General features: G+C 41.5%; 1 protein-coding gene across 22 annotated transcripts in view; it reads right to left on the reverse strand.

Moving 5' to 3' along the window:
* Window positions 1-12160: 12160 nt before the first annotated feature.
* Window positions 12161-15753, reverse strand: part of pax2a (paired box 2a) — a 50287-nt gene continuing 46694 nt past the window's right edge. For 13 of the 22 annotated variants that reach the window (XM_025897600.1, XM_005456565.4, XM_005456562.4 and 10 more), the window contains 2 exons: window positions 15145-15231; window positions 12161-14943 (listed from right to left, as the gene is read on the reverse strand). In XM_025897600.1, the coding sequence (XP_025753385.1) occupies window positions 14822-14943; window positions 15145-15231 (209 nt within the window). In that variant the 3' untranslated portion in view covers window positions 12161-14821. Of the gene's footprint in view, window positions 14963-15144; window positions 15232-15753 lie in introns of all 22 variants that reach the window. The other 9 variants (XM_003451940.5, XM_005456574.4, XM_025897601.1 and 6 more) reach the window with 1 other exon arrangement.

Here is a 15753-nt window from a genome sequence, read left to right on the forward strand (position 1 = left end):
GCGGGCCACCTCGCTAGAGCTGCAGGTGCTGAGAAAGACTCCCCACTGATTCCTGGTGTGGTATCCGACCCTACAGGCTGATGGAACAAATGCTGGTCTAGGGAAAATAAACTTATCTCATTTGGATGACAACACATAGCCTCAGGTTACTGTGTTGTGTTGCACCAGTTTTGAGAAACAAGTCGGAAGGGGTCAATGACTCCTCGGTTGCTCTCCTCCTTTGAGAGTGTCCTCTCTCTGCCTGTCACTCTCTCTCTCTCTCTCTCTCTCTCTCTCTCTCTGTGTGTGTGTGTGTGTGTGTGTGTTAATGATTCCTAAATCAACAGCATTAATTAATCAGATTGGAAATTCTAATGATTTTTTCCTTGGACTCTGGCCGTCTTTGCTAGATAACTGAGAGCGTTATCTGAATGGCTCTCTGTGGATGGGCTCTCTTCTGACTGACCTGGCCGTGACCCCTGAGGTGAACCCCATCACACAGAGGTGTTAGTGTGCCACCAGGCATGATGGATCACCCCTTAGATCCCTGTGATCTTATAATCACGGCCAATCATCAGGACTATCTCTGTTACTATAATGATCGGCAATGATTCGGCCCTGGAGTATTCAGATGATGGATGGAGGCTCATGCCGGGTCCTGGGAGAGGATGAGTCAGGCTTTCAACGTCTATTGAAAGCATTGGCAGGTTGGCTAGTTGTTCACATCTTTATCATAATGAAGTGGAGACACTTAACCCTGGAGTACGCTGGGGTCTCTTGGTGCCTTAACACTGATGTTTAAGGTGACCCCCCTCAGGGAGACGCCCACATATTGGCTAACCATTTTGCCAGATGATATGCTAATTTTTGTGACCTTAGACTGAGCTGGGTTACTCCCACACCGACTGAAAAAGGATAATGAACTCAGTGCAACATAAAAATGTATTTGCACACTTGGAATTTCATGTTTATGTTGACACTCAGTTGTTTGCAGCTATTGCAGTTGTCTCATATTTCCAAATGCTCCCCTACAACTAAATGCATGCAATGATTTTGCCACGATGCCTTTTATATGTAGATACTATAAATATAATAAAAACGGTGATGTTTTCTCACACAGCATGAGCTCTGTTTATATGGAACGAGAGCATGTCTGCAGCAATAAAATGTTTGAAGCTGGGTTCTCTACTGTATCTCTATATAATACATGCAGTGCCTACGTCTGGCCTTGGATTTGGGTAAAGGCTGTCACAAGCTCACATGAGTGCATGCATCACAGAGCAGGGGTACTCATCCAAACCCCACCCAAAAACCCAGTCCCCTGGTGCAGGGAATTACTGGGCCTCTCCCAGCTCCTGGTAACCCCTTCATTATCCACACACCAATGGGTCCAGATCAGATTCAGCCTTTCTGCAGGGGGGAAAGAAATGGAAATTCAGAGGCAGGAGCTGCAGTTCATGCATCTGAACAATGCCTCAATGTTTAAGAAGTGGCCTCACGGATGGGAAGTGATAGGGTTCACTTGTGGTTGGTCTGGAGCAGGCTTCCTTGTTTTCATTTGTGAGAATGTGGCTAAATGGTTCCTCTGGCTCTGTGACTACCTAACAATCACATGTTTAATTAAACACATAGCAAATAAATGATTTGGCGCTATGTTTCGCTGTTTCAAAGAACTGCCCGCTCCATTTTTTCCTATCACTTTTTCTCCGTATATCTTCTACTCATTTTTAAATTAACCTCTAAATGGACCTCATCTGTCCAGAGAGAGCCTATTAACTAACACCCTGCTCGCATCCAAGGTCCTTGCCACAGAGGTTTGCAAACCCCGCCCACGCAGACCTGTCTGTCACTGCCCATCAAGCCTCCTCACACATCACAAGAGAAAAAAAAAAAAATCAAATGTGGAGAAAACAAAGAGGTAACTGAAGGATTACATTATATAGTTAATTACCTACTGGCCTCTTTGGAACTGCAGAATTAGAGAGTTTTAATTACTTTATCACCTGGGCTTGTGAGTGCTGCAATCAACCTGATTTGTTTTAAATGAGCTGCCGTGGGATGGGGTAGAAGCTCTGTGCTCTCTTTCTCTCTGCCCTCTGGTGACTACAGGTGAAACAGTGGGCTAAAAAGGTGAAGAGTGACCGTGGAAGACTTACAAATGGTAAACTGAATATCTGTAAATGAATACACCCTCTGAAGCTATCTAATATTTTTACTCTGGCCAAAATGGTCATAATGAAGGGTCTCTTTTGTGAACAGAGGTTCCAAAACCCCAGCACATGAACTCCCTCAGGATGGCTGCAGTAGCCTTGGGATTTGAACACCAGTGTTACTGAACCAATTAGCATATTCCTGTATTAAAGGAGGGAAGCGTGACAGTGTTTTCTAGGATGTCAGTATGTATCATTAAAAGGCATATTTTAATTAGGGACATGTTAGTTCGTTACACTAAATGGATTAACATTGCTTGTCAAGGGTAGAGATATGTTTTACATTTAAGTCCACTGGGGAACGAGGTCTCAATTTAACAAGACATCTTAAGTTGAGATGGGTCTTGTTAGTGTGTATTCAGAAATGGCACTTAGACAGTTTAATATTTTGAAAATGTGTGAAGATGCCGTATCGCCGGGCTGCTGTTTGTGTGTAACTGAGTGTAAGAAGTCAATTATTATATTGCAATAGTCTGCAGGCTGTGATCTGGAAACAATGCGATCAAAGGCCAGACAGTTTGCTATCACTTTGCAAGCTGTATTAGCGACAACAGACAAATGCAAATTGGTCTAGATTTACATGATTATTTTTAACAGAAACGAATCTAACTCCAATCATTTTCTTCACTTACAAAGTTTTTGAGGAGGGATTTAAAGGCGAGAAGCCTGACAGTACACTTTCTGACGATGCAGCGAGTATAGGTTCTGCATGACCGTTTGGATCAAAGAGTGGTTATCTCTCCTATTGAGCTGTTCTCACCTCTGTCTTCTCTCATTATGGGATGGACAACAAGAATTTCCCTCCATTAATCAGAACCCAATCCCTGGGTCAGCCATCACAGAACCCCTAACAAGCCAAAATGCATAAAGAAGTGTGGAAAAAAAAAAGCACAAAAACAAAACAAGCATCTCCTGAATGTCATAGATGCCAGAGAATTGATTTCTTCCCTGTTAGTGGGAGAAAATGGGTGAGAAACTACTGCTTAGCCAGAGGTTCTAGTAAATTAGATTCACTTTGTGTGTTCAGTCAGCAATCAGTCAGCAAAGTCAACTTGAAACTGGTTGTGAACTAAGCACATATTCATAATAATTGTTTTTTTCCTCTGCTATGAATGGAATAACTCTTTTACTGACCTTGGTATTCTGCATACATTTAGACAACATGCTTGCAACCACACCATGTGTTTTTCTAGGGCTTCCATAAAAAGGATGTAAAAGGAATTTGGGATTATCAGGATATTTATTGGCCTGTGAAGCCAGCACCTGTATTTCACACCCCATCAGGGGGCTATTTCCAAGGGTATTTTCTGCCCAGAGGAGTAGAAAAACAAGCATCTCAATTGTTGCTAGCATTCCTACTTAAAGATGAGATTCATGCAGTCAAATGTTTTAACTGCAACAGAATTCGAGGCATTTTGAAATCAGAATAGCAAAAACATGCACCCAGTGCTTAAAAAGCTTTCCATGTTTTGCCACTTTCCTGTTTAGGAATAATGCCCTGCCCTACTTTGCCAGATCTTGATTAAAATGTTGACTTTTTGCTGGGTAATAACCTGATTAATGTAATTGAATGTAAAAGGGCGTAGCTCAGCAGCACTGCTGATCACTGGAGATGGATTAGGAGAGAAGGCTTTCAAATTGAATACAGTTCTCCCTCCTCAGCTTGTTAATTGTGCCGTTTACCACTACCTGAGTCAGTGACCACTGCTATTTAGTCTCTCTAATGATGATGCACAGTCGGACCCAACCACAGATAATTAAAAAAGCCTTCCCTGCACCCACCCCCATCTCTCTCTGTCTTGAGTTTGGTGTTGCATTGACAAGCTGCACTAAAGCCAGATATTGAGCTGTCTGCTTTGCAGAGTCTTCGCTGCAGGACCACGTAGCCCTCTAAATGCTGTTATATTGTGTGTTTTCTAGAAAGAAAGTTAGGTATAGATCTTTGGTATCTGACTGTGATTGACAGCAGAGTGGTTTCATCAAGTTCTTTGCCTTAAAATGGTTGCCCACTTTGTCTCACTCAAGCAAAAACAACTGACTTTGTGCTATTATTAACACTAACGTCAAAAGGAAAAGAAAACAACCATCCCTTAACTTTCAGGGCTCACTCTTTATGTTGCTTATGAAATCTTCTTAATGTAATGAGAAAGTTCTGATACATTTCATCATCTTTGTACAGCCAGTGCATCTCACACTGTGAAGAAATCAGATAGGCCTGCATTACTGGGTCAAATATGTCACCGTGGAGTGTTTTGCAGCGTACATAAAGGGCACCAGTGCCGTTGATGTTTATTTAACATGTTTTTATTGAGCCTGTTTTGTCCTGGTTTAAATATTTATGTGCAAAGAAGAAAAATTCACTCAATCAAATCATTAAATGCTCTGAGAGGCTGATTGGTGAGCCACAGCTGAACCCAGCCACCTCGTACTCCAGACAGTTACAGTGGTTGGCTGGTTCATTTTTGCTTGATGACTCACACCCTTTGGAACTGTTTCATTTTCTTCCTTCTAGTCCCAAAGCGCAGAACAACAAAGTATAAATACCCAGCTTTGTTCTAATAGCTGTCACTCAGAAAAAATATAATATTAGTATAAATAATGATGATTATTATTTTATTTATTTCTTCATTATTCACCTACTGCAGACCAAGTCCCCCCTGATAAAGAAACCTGAACCTGAACCTGACATTAGAAAGACACTGAGGTGGATTTTGGCAGTGTGAAGAAGTAACAGTTACATTTGTGGTGCTTGCTGATATCCTTTAAAAAAAAAATAAAAATAAAAATGTCATTAGTACTATTGCGTTTGTACAAATGTAAGGTGGCCTTGATGGTCTTTAAAAGAACCTATAAATAAAAATGTATTATTATTATTAATCTTACAAATACTATTTCTAATTAAAATTGTGATTTTACAATATATTGGACAGATTTTGTTTTATATTTCACTGTTTAGTCTTTGAAATCTCAAATAAAAGTTAAAGACTTCAGTGTCTTCTTTTTGCTTTTTAAAGAAAAAACTTAATTTTGGTGTTTTCTGTAAAATATACTATATATACAAAGATTATTTTACATCTTCTAAATAGCTGCAGAAGAATTACGTCAATCAGCTGATTGATTTGATCACAATTCTTTTAGCAACTGAATTCACAATAAAAAAAAATCATATGTTTTTGTGTGACCTGTCTGTGATCCCGCCTCACATCCACGGGCCTTAAGTGGATTATCGGTTAAGAAAATAGATGAATGGAATGATATGTATGTATTTGCCTCTGGCTTAGTGATGGGTTTAAATACAGAACAGAAAATAAACATCAACAAATTCAATTTCTTTTTTTGCAGATCAAATTTCTCTTCAGATCTCCTCTGCTGAAGCAGCTCCACAATCAGGAGCATTTGAAGAGGTCTGAGAGGAAAAGCAGTCTGTGAATTACACAGCTTGCAGTCTTGAGTAAGTGCTGAAATAATTAGGAGAGAGAAATCTTTGGCTTGTGCAAACTTCCTTCCACCACTGCAGAACAAAATAATAAAGAGAATGTGTGTGAGACAAAGGCAAGAGACCCCCATGGTGCCTGGGTCTCTGCTTCCTGTCATGAGTATTCCTGTGGGGTTTCACATGACAAAACGCAGAAAGTTGTTTTGTCCCCGTGCCTGTCACGATCCACCCTCATAACCGCAGCTGTGTGTTTGTGTGCGTATGTCTGTGTGTGTGCGGGTGTGTGTGTGTGGTTGTGCACTTGCACTTGTGTGTTTGTGACTGTGCTTTTTTCGTGCTGGCATGTTGTCTTGCTGTCTTCCCTGTCAGCTCATAGCTTGGCACCTGCTCTCATGTTCCTAATTAGTCTCATTTAATTAATTATATTCTACAGCACATCTCCTCTCTGTTCATAGGCGATTTCTTTCCGTAGGTTTTACTCCCATCCCGCTCTTCTACTTCCTTACACGTCATATGCAGAGAACAGGGAGTCTTTGCATGTTGTGTGTTAGTAACATATGGAAGTCAGACGTGTTTTCTGGGCGTAAATATGTTTTGAAATACAGAGAAATACACACATTAATGATTCACTCTATCATACTCTCAAAAAAACTGCACTTCACAACTTTTTCCTCACTCACCTTTGACGTTAAATGACTGTTTTCTTCTTTTGCTTGCAAGTCGAGCTGACAACCAGCTGACTCACAAGCAGAATCTCTTCAGCAAGCTGCAGGAAAAACAGGTCAAGTCTCACTCGCATGGTGAGTAAACAGAAATCAGGAAAGCACTTTACCTGTGACAGTTGGTCTAAGCACCTCTTTCTTCTCTGTTAGCTTTTCTGTTCCATTTGTCAGGTTCACTTGGCTTGTATGCCACTGTTGTCTATTAGGTGTATTTTCACTGTGCTTAGCACTACAGTGCAATACTTAATGGAGAGGACTGGAAAAGAGAGGGAAAGAAAGAGTTTACTGTTCCACAGTGTCTTATGAGAAACTGAATCCTTTTGTCAGATTAATTTAAATAACGTTTAACAATATTTGTGGCTTGCTTTGGTCACGAGTTTGTTGTACGTTGTTGTTGTTTGTGTACAAATGCTTCTATATGATAAACAGGGTGACTTTAAGGCGGGGGCATCCAAGGTGCACAAGCCCATCAATGAACGACAGTGGAAACAGCGTTGAATTTCACTTCCTGATGTCAGAGAAGAGCGGCAGCCAGTCGCAGGCAGCCTCCCAGCTGCCCCTCATCCCACGTTTTCCACTAGAGGATCCTGGGCTTAAAGAAAAGATGCCTTTAATAATTCAGAGCTGTGATGAACACCACGTAACGCAGCCACAAAAGACAAGATCAAACTTTTGGCAGAGCCACTGCCGCAGCGGGCTGATAGTGTTTCCGAGTGTAGCTCGTTGTACGTTGACCATATGGACATGATAATCACCCATGGGATGAATCAGCAGATTCTTGATCTGAAGCCCAAAATCACACGACACCTTAATTAGCTGGTGCTGATATCGCCCTTCACAGCACTAATTTGTCACCAGCAGCAAAATAGCTTCTGGCAAGTACCTTTCTGTTGAAATTTGTCAAAAGTGTTAAGGAAAAACAGAGGGAGCATTTAAATGATGAACCAGCATTTATATATAGTGCTTATAATGCTTTATGACCCCTTGAAGTGCTATATTCAGATATGCAGCCACACATTGCATGCATGTGCAGCATTGGGTAAAGTTTGGAGTTCACAAACACAAACAAATGAATGGCCTGCTCTACCTCCTGAACTACAACAACACATATACGACCGCAAGCATTTGAAATCTGTGAGGAAATCTCCCCTTACAGGTAGCTCTACATGGCAAAGCAACATTTTACACTGAATCATGTTTCATATTCAATCCAGTTTTATTTATGAAGATCTAATTCACAACAATAATTGACTCAAGGTGCTTTGCAGTGTAAGGTAACTACCTACACTACTGGGTAAAAGCCCAATAACTGAAAAACCCTCTATGAGCAACCACTTTGTGACAGTGGGAAGGAAAAACTCCCTTTTAACAGGAAGAAAGCTCTGGTAGAACCAGGCTCGGGGAGGGGCAGCCATCCACACCCCCTCCTCGAGAAGAGAAAGAAGACGAGAGCATAGTTAAAAGGGATAAAACATATCAGCAGTCAATTATGAGGACATAAGCACAAGTTTGTCTCGGTTATATCCTGACTAATATATGCCGCCATCATTAAACTATTTGAGACTGTGTTTACTTCTAATGACATGCGGTTCCCAATAAGGTGTAAATAATTGCTGCCCTCCTCAGGAGGTGTAGCCACCATGAAGCAGTGAGTTGAAAAGGTCAGACGTGTTCAGCACGCCAGCTCTAAAGTGGTTTATTAGCATCCCAACGACATATTCAGGAGATCGCCTGAGACATAATTACCTGGATAAGGTACAGATGAATACTGTATTTGGGAGAGAAGGCAAGGTTGGTTGGATATTGGCTTTGTCTCCATTAACCTGGAGCACGGTGTTAAAGGATCTGTTTGTGGAGAGAAAATGACAGGGAGTCGGGCTGACGGGGCTGGACTGAGACAGTTAAAGGCCCCTTGCTGCATAGGATAATTAATAAATAAAATACCAGGGGAGCCCCTGCCATGCCTTCGTCTATGACAGGGGCTGTCTCCAGTGCGCTAAAGCATTAAATGACCAATTTCTGTCAGACTAACTTCCACCATGCTCTCTCTCTCTCTCTCCCTTTCTCTCTCCCTCTCTCTTTTTGCGTGCCCTCTCGTCTCCACTACACCCTCACCCCTCTCTCCGCCGTTCCCTCCCTCGCTTCCTCGTTTTCTGAAGTGGGGCTACTTTGCTCTCTTTGCGCTGAGTTTTTCAGCGACTGATGGCTCTAGTTCATTTCTGCTGAATTAATTGGTCCCTGAATGAATTCTGTTGACAGGGCAATTCATCATGTGTTTGGCCTGACAGTGACTGGGTGTTGGGTAGGGGAGGGGGCTGGGGGTGGGTGGAGGTGTTGGGGAGTGTGTGTCTGTGTGTGTGTGTGTGATTGAGTTCATGTGGGGCGTTGTGAAGTGGTGTGGGGAGCCAGTCAGAGGTGGTGGGGGTTGGTGTTTGTGGCCTCCCACTCCTCTTTCTCCCCCTCGTCTCTTCTTCTCCTTCTTCTTCTTGCGCCGCAGAAGCTTTGGTGCTCTTGTTGAACTGTTTTACCAAAACAGTTGGGACTCAAACAAATCAGCCGCCCCTCCCCATCCGGCTGGGCTTCTGTCAGACAGAAGACGCTCTCTCAGCTTGAAGGGGGCACGCAGGTCAGTGCTACCCTATTTTATACATTTCGGCCTTTTGTTACGCCCCTACACACTTCCTCTCCAACTACAAATCCCTCCCCATTGCTTGATATGCACGCACAAACACAAGACCACCATTTCTCGCCCCACAGCTCCTCGGCTCTTTTGGAGAGTGACATAATCAGGTAGCAAGGCATATTTAGTGCTTAATTACACAATGTGTCGCACAATGGCCATTCAAAGCGATAATTTAGCTCCTGAAGGGAAATTGCTGTGCACTGCTGACTGATCTAACAGGGATGGGAATGGTATAATAGCATATAGTTGGCAGATGAGGCCTGGGTTGAGAAAGGCAGCAATTGCATTTCTCCAGACAGCTCTTTGGCTCCTCATTATTCTAATTGCGAACTATGCGACAGTGCGAGGATGCACAAAGAGCCTCAGCATCCTTTGAGCTTGAACATGGAGGAGACCTCTTTAGGCTGCGTTGAGTCAATCAATGCTCACTCATTACAAACATCACAAAGTCATGTTCTTGTCGCCTGGATGGTCTCACCCGCTGACAGTGAAAATAACCTCATAATCATTGTTCTGTCAGGATCGAGATCATCAGCGAACAGGCTTGAACTCTTTGGCTCCGGTGACACACTAAAGTACATGAACAATTACATGTTTTTGTGTAACTTTTGCTAAATTTAAGCCCAGCGTCCAAGCTCCCAAAGCACTTTAAGGTACATAAAAAAGAGTAAATCGGAAACACTGACGATTCTGTTTTGGGATTGTCTTTTAGTTTGGATGAGCAGAAGAGAAGGGCTTTGAAGCAGTAAAACAGACACCAAGTAAGCTTCCTGAGTGGGTCTGATCAACTACAAAAGTTAAGCCAAAATAGCTGCCATCAAAAACTGTCAGTGGCAGAAATTTCAGGTCTTATTTTTTTACCATTTCTGCCCATTCTCCAAACTATTTTCTTCAAGCAGCATTTGTTTCTCATTTGCACTGTCACACTGAATGAATGTGTATGATATATTGGTATACAGTTATTAGTACAGACAAAGGTTATTTAAGAAACTGGACAGAAATTGTTTAAATGTGGATATTACTACACATTACATTTCTACTTGCTCGGGGACATTTAAACACTTTTACATCTACTTAATGTACGCATATTCAATACTACATAGAAATCTTTTTAACCCCCACTGCATAGCAACTCAGCGATAAAACACTGGACCACTGTGGCGCTTCCTCTTCCCAACACAAATCCATTTGGGATTAACAGAGTTAACGAAGGCAGCATTGTGAACAATACTGCACCCGTGCAGCCACTAATTAAAGTTGCTTCTAATGAGGGCCCGTTGATTGACACAGCAGGGTTGGCCTCTCCCCTCACTAGCATCAACTATGACAGCCACATGATGAGACTGATGACAGGCTCCCATGCAGGCAGATGACAGGACGTCACTGCTAGACCACCACCGCTCCTCTTCCCCGAACAATGCTGCACTCGTTTGACACCGCAAAATTCATCGAGTCTCAGATTGTAGATGTTTATCCAAGGGATAAAAACATTAAACATAGTTTTCCCTGGCTTTGTGCTGTACTTAGTTGTTTGCTTGTTGCTTTCAAAAGAAACACCTTGTTAGCTCTGGTGAAAAAAATCTTAGTGCTAATAGTAACATTTCAAAATACTTCAGATAAATATACTTTGTAAACATGCTTTTAAATGATCATGTATCACATTCAAAAATTGTAATTTTTCAGTACAGTTTGTTACTGTAGCAGGTCTTGCTGCAGGTATTGATAACTCTGTATGTGTGAATTATGCCATTTTATTAGGTTATTCTTAGCCTGTGAAATATTATATAAATACAAGGGAGAAAAAAAGTTTTGCAGCACATGAAATTTGAGCAATTATTTAAATGAGAATGTTTGAAACTTTTGAGTATGGGACCTTATTTTTTCAAATAAGGGCACACTTTGCATGTTATAAGCTTATGTATGATTTCCATTTTTAGATCTGATGTGATGAATAATCTGTAATTTTAAAATCAATAAATCTCTTGTGGTACTTTTTCACATTTTGCATCTGACAATATATAAACTTTCACATATGTGAAATGTAATGCAGTTGCTTCAGACTGTGTCCACCTACCAGCGTCTTATTTTGCCGTTCATATTATCAGTGACAGGCATGAATCATGCCAAATAGGCCTAGCTATAGGGCATCACCAAGCCAAGCTGACAATAAGGGTGAAGTGTTTGAGTAAATCTTGCACGAGGCCCGCTGGCCCCCGTGGCAGGGCCTCTCTGTGTGGGTTTGAGAAGCCCTGAGGATGACAGGTGCTTTTCGTAATGCCTAACTGATGAGAGCCAATCAGTGGGCTCCATTCTGCTGGTGTGTGTCTCTTCTCCTGTTGTTGTCATCTGGCCCTCTAAAGTAAAGATGAGCTTGACTGACAGATGCATCCGGGTTCACAGTTTATTGGTTTCTACGAGAGAGCCAGATATGCCAATTTAGACAGGGTAGTGACAAAAAAGTTCCCATCTAAATGGAATAATTTTACCACTGGGAATACTCAGCTGGGAGAAGAGGGAGTGTTAGTGCGCGCGTGTGTGTATGCGGGTGTGTATTTTATCTTTTAACAAGGCCTGAATGACAAACACATAGGACAGTTAGGGGCTGACAGAAACAGAAGCTTTTGATGCTTCACAGGGGATCCATGAAATAAACAATAGGCAGAGGAGGCAAGGAAATTGAATTACAACTGGCTGGGCTTGTGTGTTTCAGAGGAGAAAGTGGAAGTGAGGCAGCACCAGTGTGGTATAGCAGAATGAAACCAATGCATCATTAAATATACTGGAGTCAGAAGCTGGGACATTGCTCGTCTGCCTTCCCAACTGTCCTGCTTCTTTCTTTAACACCTTTCTTTCCTCCAGCAAAGGCAGTTGTTCTCTTAAACACAGGAATAGGAAATTTTAAACAGCAGTCACGATTTAAAGGATTTCTTCAGTGATCTAAACACCAACACGCACAAACTGTGCTACGTTGTGCAACCTTTGTGTATTTCCTCTTAGAGAGCGCCTCGCGGATTACTGACTGTTCATAAAGTCAAACGTCAATACACCAGCAGCAGGAACGCTCGCCGGGAACCTTGAACTCTGAATCATTTTCTTATGGGGTTAATAATGAGGGGACACCGAGTCAACGACAGACATATAAAAGAATTTATTTCTCATGTGCACAAAAAGAATTGGAACAGAACTGAAACAGAACAATGATTGAGGCCACAAGGCTTTCCATATAGATTTTCATCAGAAATCCTTTTTATGTCCATGACACATCTCCTGTATCATCTTTACAACGGCACAAGGCCCATTCCTGCAAAGGTGCTCCACTTCCTACAGCAAAGATTTTGCTTGAATGATGGTGGCATGCACTCTGCACCAGTGTTTCACTCTCAGATGCAAGTAGACAGAAATAGTTAAAATCCCAAGTGCAATTTGTAGAGGATAGCTTCTCTTGAAGAGCAGAACTGCAGTCTATTTCTCTGTTATCTGGTGCCCTCAGCAATGACACTTAACCCTGGTACCAGAAGATGCATTAGCTTGTATGGAATAAAATAAAATAAAAGTTATTTTTTGATGCCTTCTGCTAAACTGTCGGCAGCAGAGTTGAGAAAGTGGAGGGGAAAGTATGGGCGTGTTTCTTTACATTGAGGCACAGATCACTGTAATTTGGAGGAACATAATGAGCACGACATCTACAAATAGCAAACAGGACAATATCTTTGATTGTTGCCAAGGACATCAGTTTGATCGCATCTTCATTTCAGGGAATTTGCGGAGCAAACGTAAAAACTAGAGAATAATTATGTCACACTGGAGGTCTGTTGTACTTTTGCAGCTTTTATGCTGTTCTCAATGGGGATAACTTATTCTGTACAACAAAAGATGATACAGAAAGCCATTGAACTCATTGCATAGTGACATAAAACATCATCATGACAATATCATGAAAATAAAATAAAATGACAAAGACAACCTATGTGATGTTAGCATCTGGAACCTGCTATTGATGTAGCCATAGGTTAAACAGCTGTTGTGCCATTCCTCAGAGCACAACATTACATTAAGACACAAATGTAATGCATGTTTTTTTTCAGTCTGTATATCTACAAAGGGAACCAGTACATTAGTATGATACTGCGATGGTGTGTGTGTGTGTGTGTGTGTGTGCGTGTGTGTGTGTGCGTGTGTGTGAGTGACAATATATTTACAGAGAATTGTCTTCACATTATTCACAAATCCTTCTATAAAGCAGCATTTCATTGCAGTTATTGTAATATTAGATCACTGAATTTCTCCTTTCGCACTACACTCAAATGCAGCATGATGTTCACCAGCTGAAATGCCATGACATACATGTTCAGTGTTGACTTATTTAAAAGATAATACTGCTTTATTTATGCATACATATACTGTAAATAAAATATTAAATATCAAACTAAGTCTTTGGCAAATGTAGTTAAGAGTACATTCACAAAATATTTTCCAAAACTTAAAATGAGTCAGTATTTCCTTTCAGCCCCTACGGAGAGTGGAACCTAACGTGGTGGAGGGTGGTGAGTCTGTTTTTAAAGGCAATTAATTTCAATTAACAGGCATGAATTTATGTTTTAAAAAAACAGGTCTGTAAGGCAATTGTTGAAGCTAATTTGCAGTCGGTTTGCACAACTGCACGCAGCTTTCTAAACTGTGTAGGCATCTATTGGCATGACTAAGTAGCTGAATGAGATACAGTTGAACTGAAAGGATTTGCTCATGTAGCCAAAGAGTTATGGCTTCACTTTTACTTGGAAAAAAGATGTTCATACGCAAACGGGTCTGTTAGCTTGTTAGCTTTGTGTTTTTCTAAGAATGCAACATATATATTTTCAACTTATGCTTATAAAATGGTTAATTGTAGGTGAATGTACCACAAAAAAAGAGAAAAAAAGCTGAGGTTATAGTGCAAAAAAAAAGAGAGCAAAGGATGACACTGCGCACATACATGGACATGAGGGAAATGTGACAGCCGTTCTGAAAAATCGTTGTTTATACTTAAAAAAATGTAACAGAAAATATAATTTAAAGTATTTAAAATTCTGGCAAGACCATTTTAAGTTCACGGTCACCACATTTTTAATACTTTGCAAAATGATTTACATTTTTACATCTGATTGTTTGCCACGGGGAGCGCGATGTCGCCAGGGTCAGTAAACGCTGCAGGGCATGCTGTGTTCGTCTTATAATTTAAGTGTTATCGGAGAAATGGGAGCAGAAAAGTTCATCAAAGCACCAGAGTAAAGCCCGCTCTACATTATGGAGCCAGGATCTCGTTAATGGTCAGAGGGGCCCACAACACTGGTTTAATTCGCTACATTGTTAAGCTATAGGACCACTGTCATCTCCCCCTGGACGTCTGTCTTCAGAGCAGAAAAATACTGCAGTTCATTACATAAAGGAATGTGACGATCCATGAATAAAATAACAACAACAACAACAACAACAGCAAAGAAACAAAAATTAAAAACCCACAACATTTTTTCCACATGGTTTTCTTCACACTGTTTTTCTTCAATTTATATGTTATAATATATATATTTATATAATCTCTTAAAGTCATTCTGGAAACGTTCAGGCCTGTGAGAGAGTAAGGGCATGACAGGTGAGTTCTGAATGCCCACGGGCCCTTTTGACCCAAAGTGTGTGTGAGACGCTGAAGCTGGGTGCATCGGCGTCGACCTCGGCCATCCTTCCTCCACAACGCACTTGCTGACGGGGGTTTCATTTAGGATTCCACCTCGCTTCCCTTTGACCTCAGTGTTTCTCAGACAGGGACAATATGGAGGCCGAAGCTCTGGCCCTGCAGTTTGAGCTGGTCTCTGGTGTAACTAGTGGCGGTCGTAGGCAGTGGCAGCAGTGGGAGGTGCGGAGCCACGGGATGCGGCACTATAATAATAAGGGGAACCTGAAAGTTAACAGAAGAACGAACCGTTGGAAACCACGAGGTCAAACATGATGTAAGACACGTGTGTAAAAGCTCTGAGGATGCACTGAATATTCAGAGACTGACCTTTTCGGTTTTAAATAGGATTTAAATTTTAGAGCATGTTCAGCATGACAGTTTTTTTAATGATGTCAGACACTTACTTAGTAACGCTGGATTGCTGAACCGCCAGGCTTCATTGTAAGTTGTGTATTGTGGATGAGAGTAGGGGTTTCCAGAAAAATCCCCTCCTAGGGAACAAAATGGTAAAAATGCATATTCATAAGAAGCTAACAAACAAAAAAATTCAAAAGCATACACTGCAGTTACATTTGATTTTTTCCCACAACAATATTACTGACACATCAGTTCCCTGGATGTCTGCACAGCTTCTCCAGAGTCCCTTCAGGTGAGTTAATTGTTTAATTGCCTGCTCTGTTCTGTGTGTAAGTTTGGACTTTTTTGTCCTGCTTGTAGGCAGTCACACTTTGCTTCAGACCCTCTCTCATTGTCCTCTCCCTGCAGGTTGTAGTGAGAAGCATGGGAGGGTGAGGGGATATCACAGAGCGATGCTGCAGGCCCACAGGTTTCTTTCTTTTATGGCACTATAAAGGCTGGGTTTTATATGAAGCTGCTGAAGAATGGCCTTTGCTTTAACGGTGTTTGGGGCCGGTCACTAAATCTTAGTTATTCGCCACTGGGTGAAAAAAAACAAAAAACCCCACAACCCCTGGATTAAGAAGGTTTTGCTGTGTTTTTCTACTTTTTGGGGG

The sequence above is a fragment of the Oreochromis niloticus genome, linkage group LG13 (genome assembly GCF_001858045.2).
Source record: "Oreochromis niloticus isolate F11D_XX linkage group LG13, O_niloticus_UMD_NMBU, whole genome shotgun sequence".
NCBI classification, from domain to species: domain Eukaryota; kingdom Metazoa; phylum Chordata; class Actinopteri; order Cichliformes; family Cichlidae; genus Oreochromis; species Oreochromis niloticus.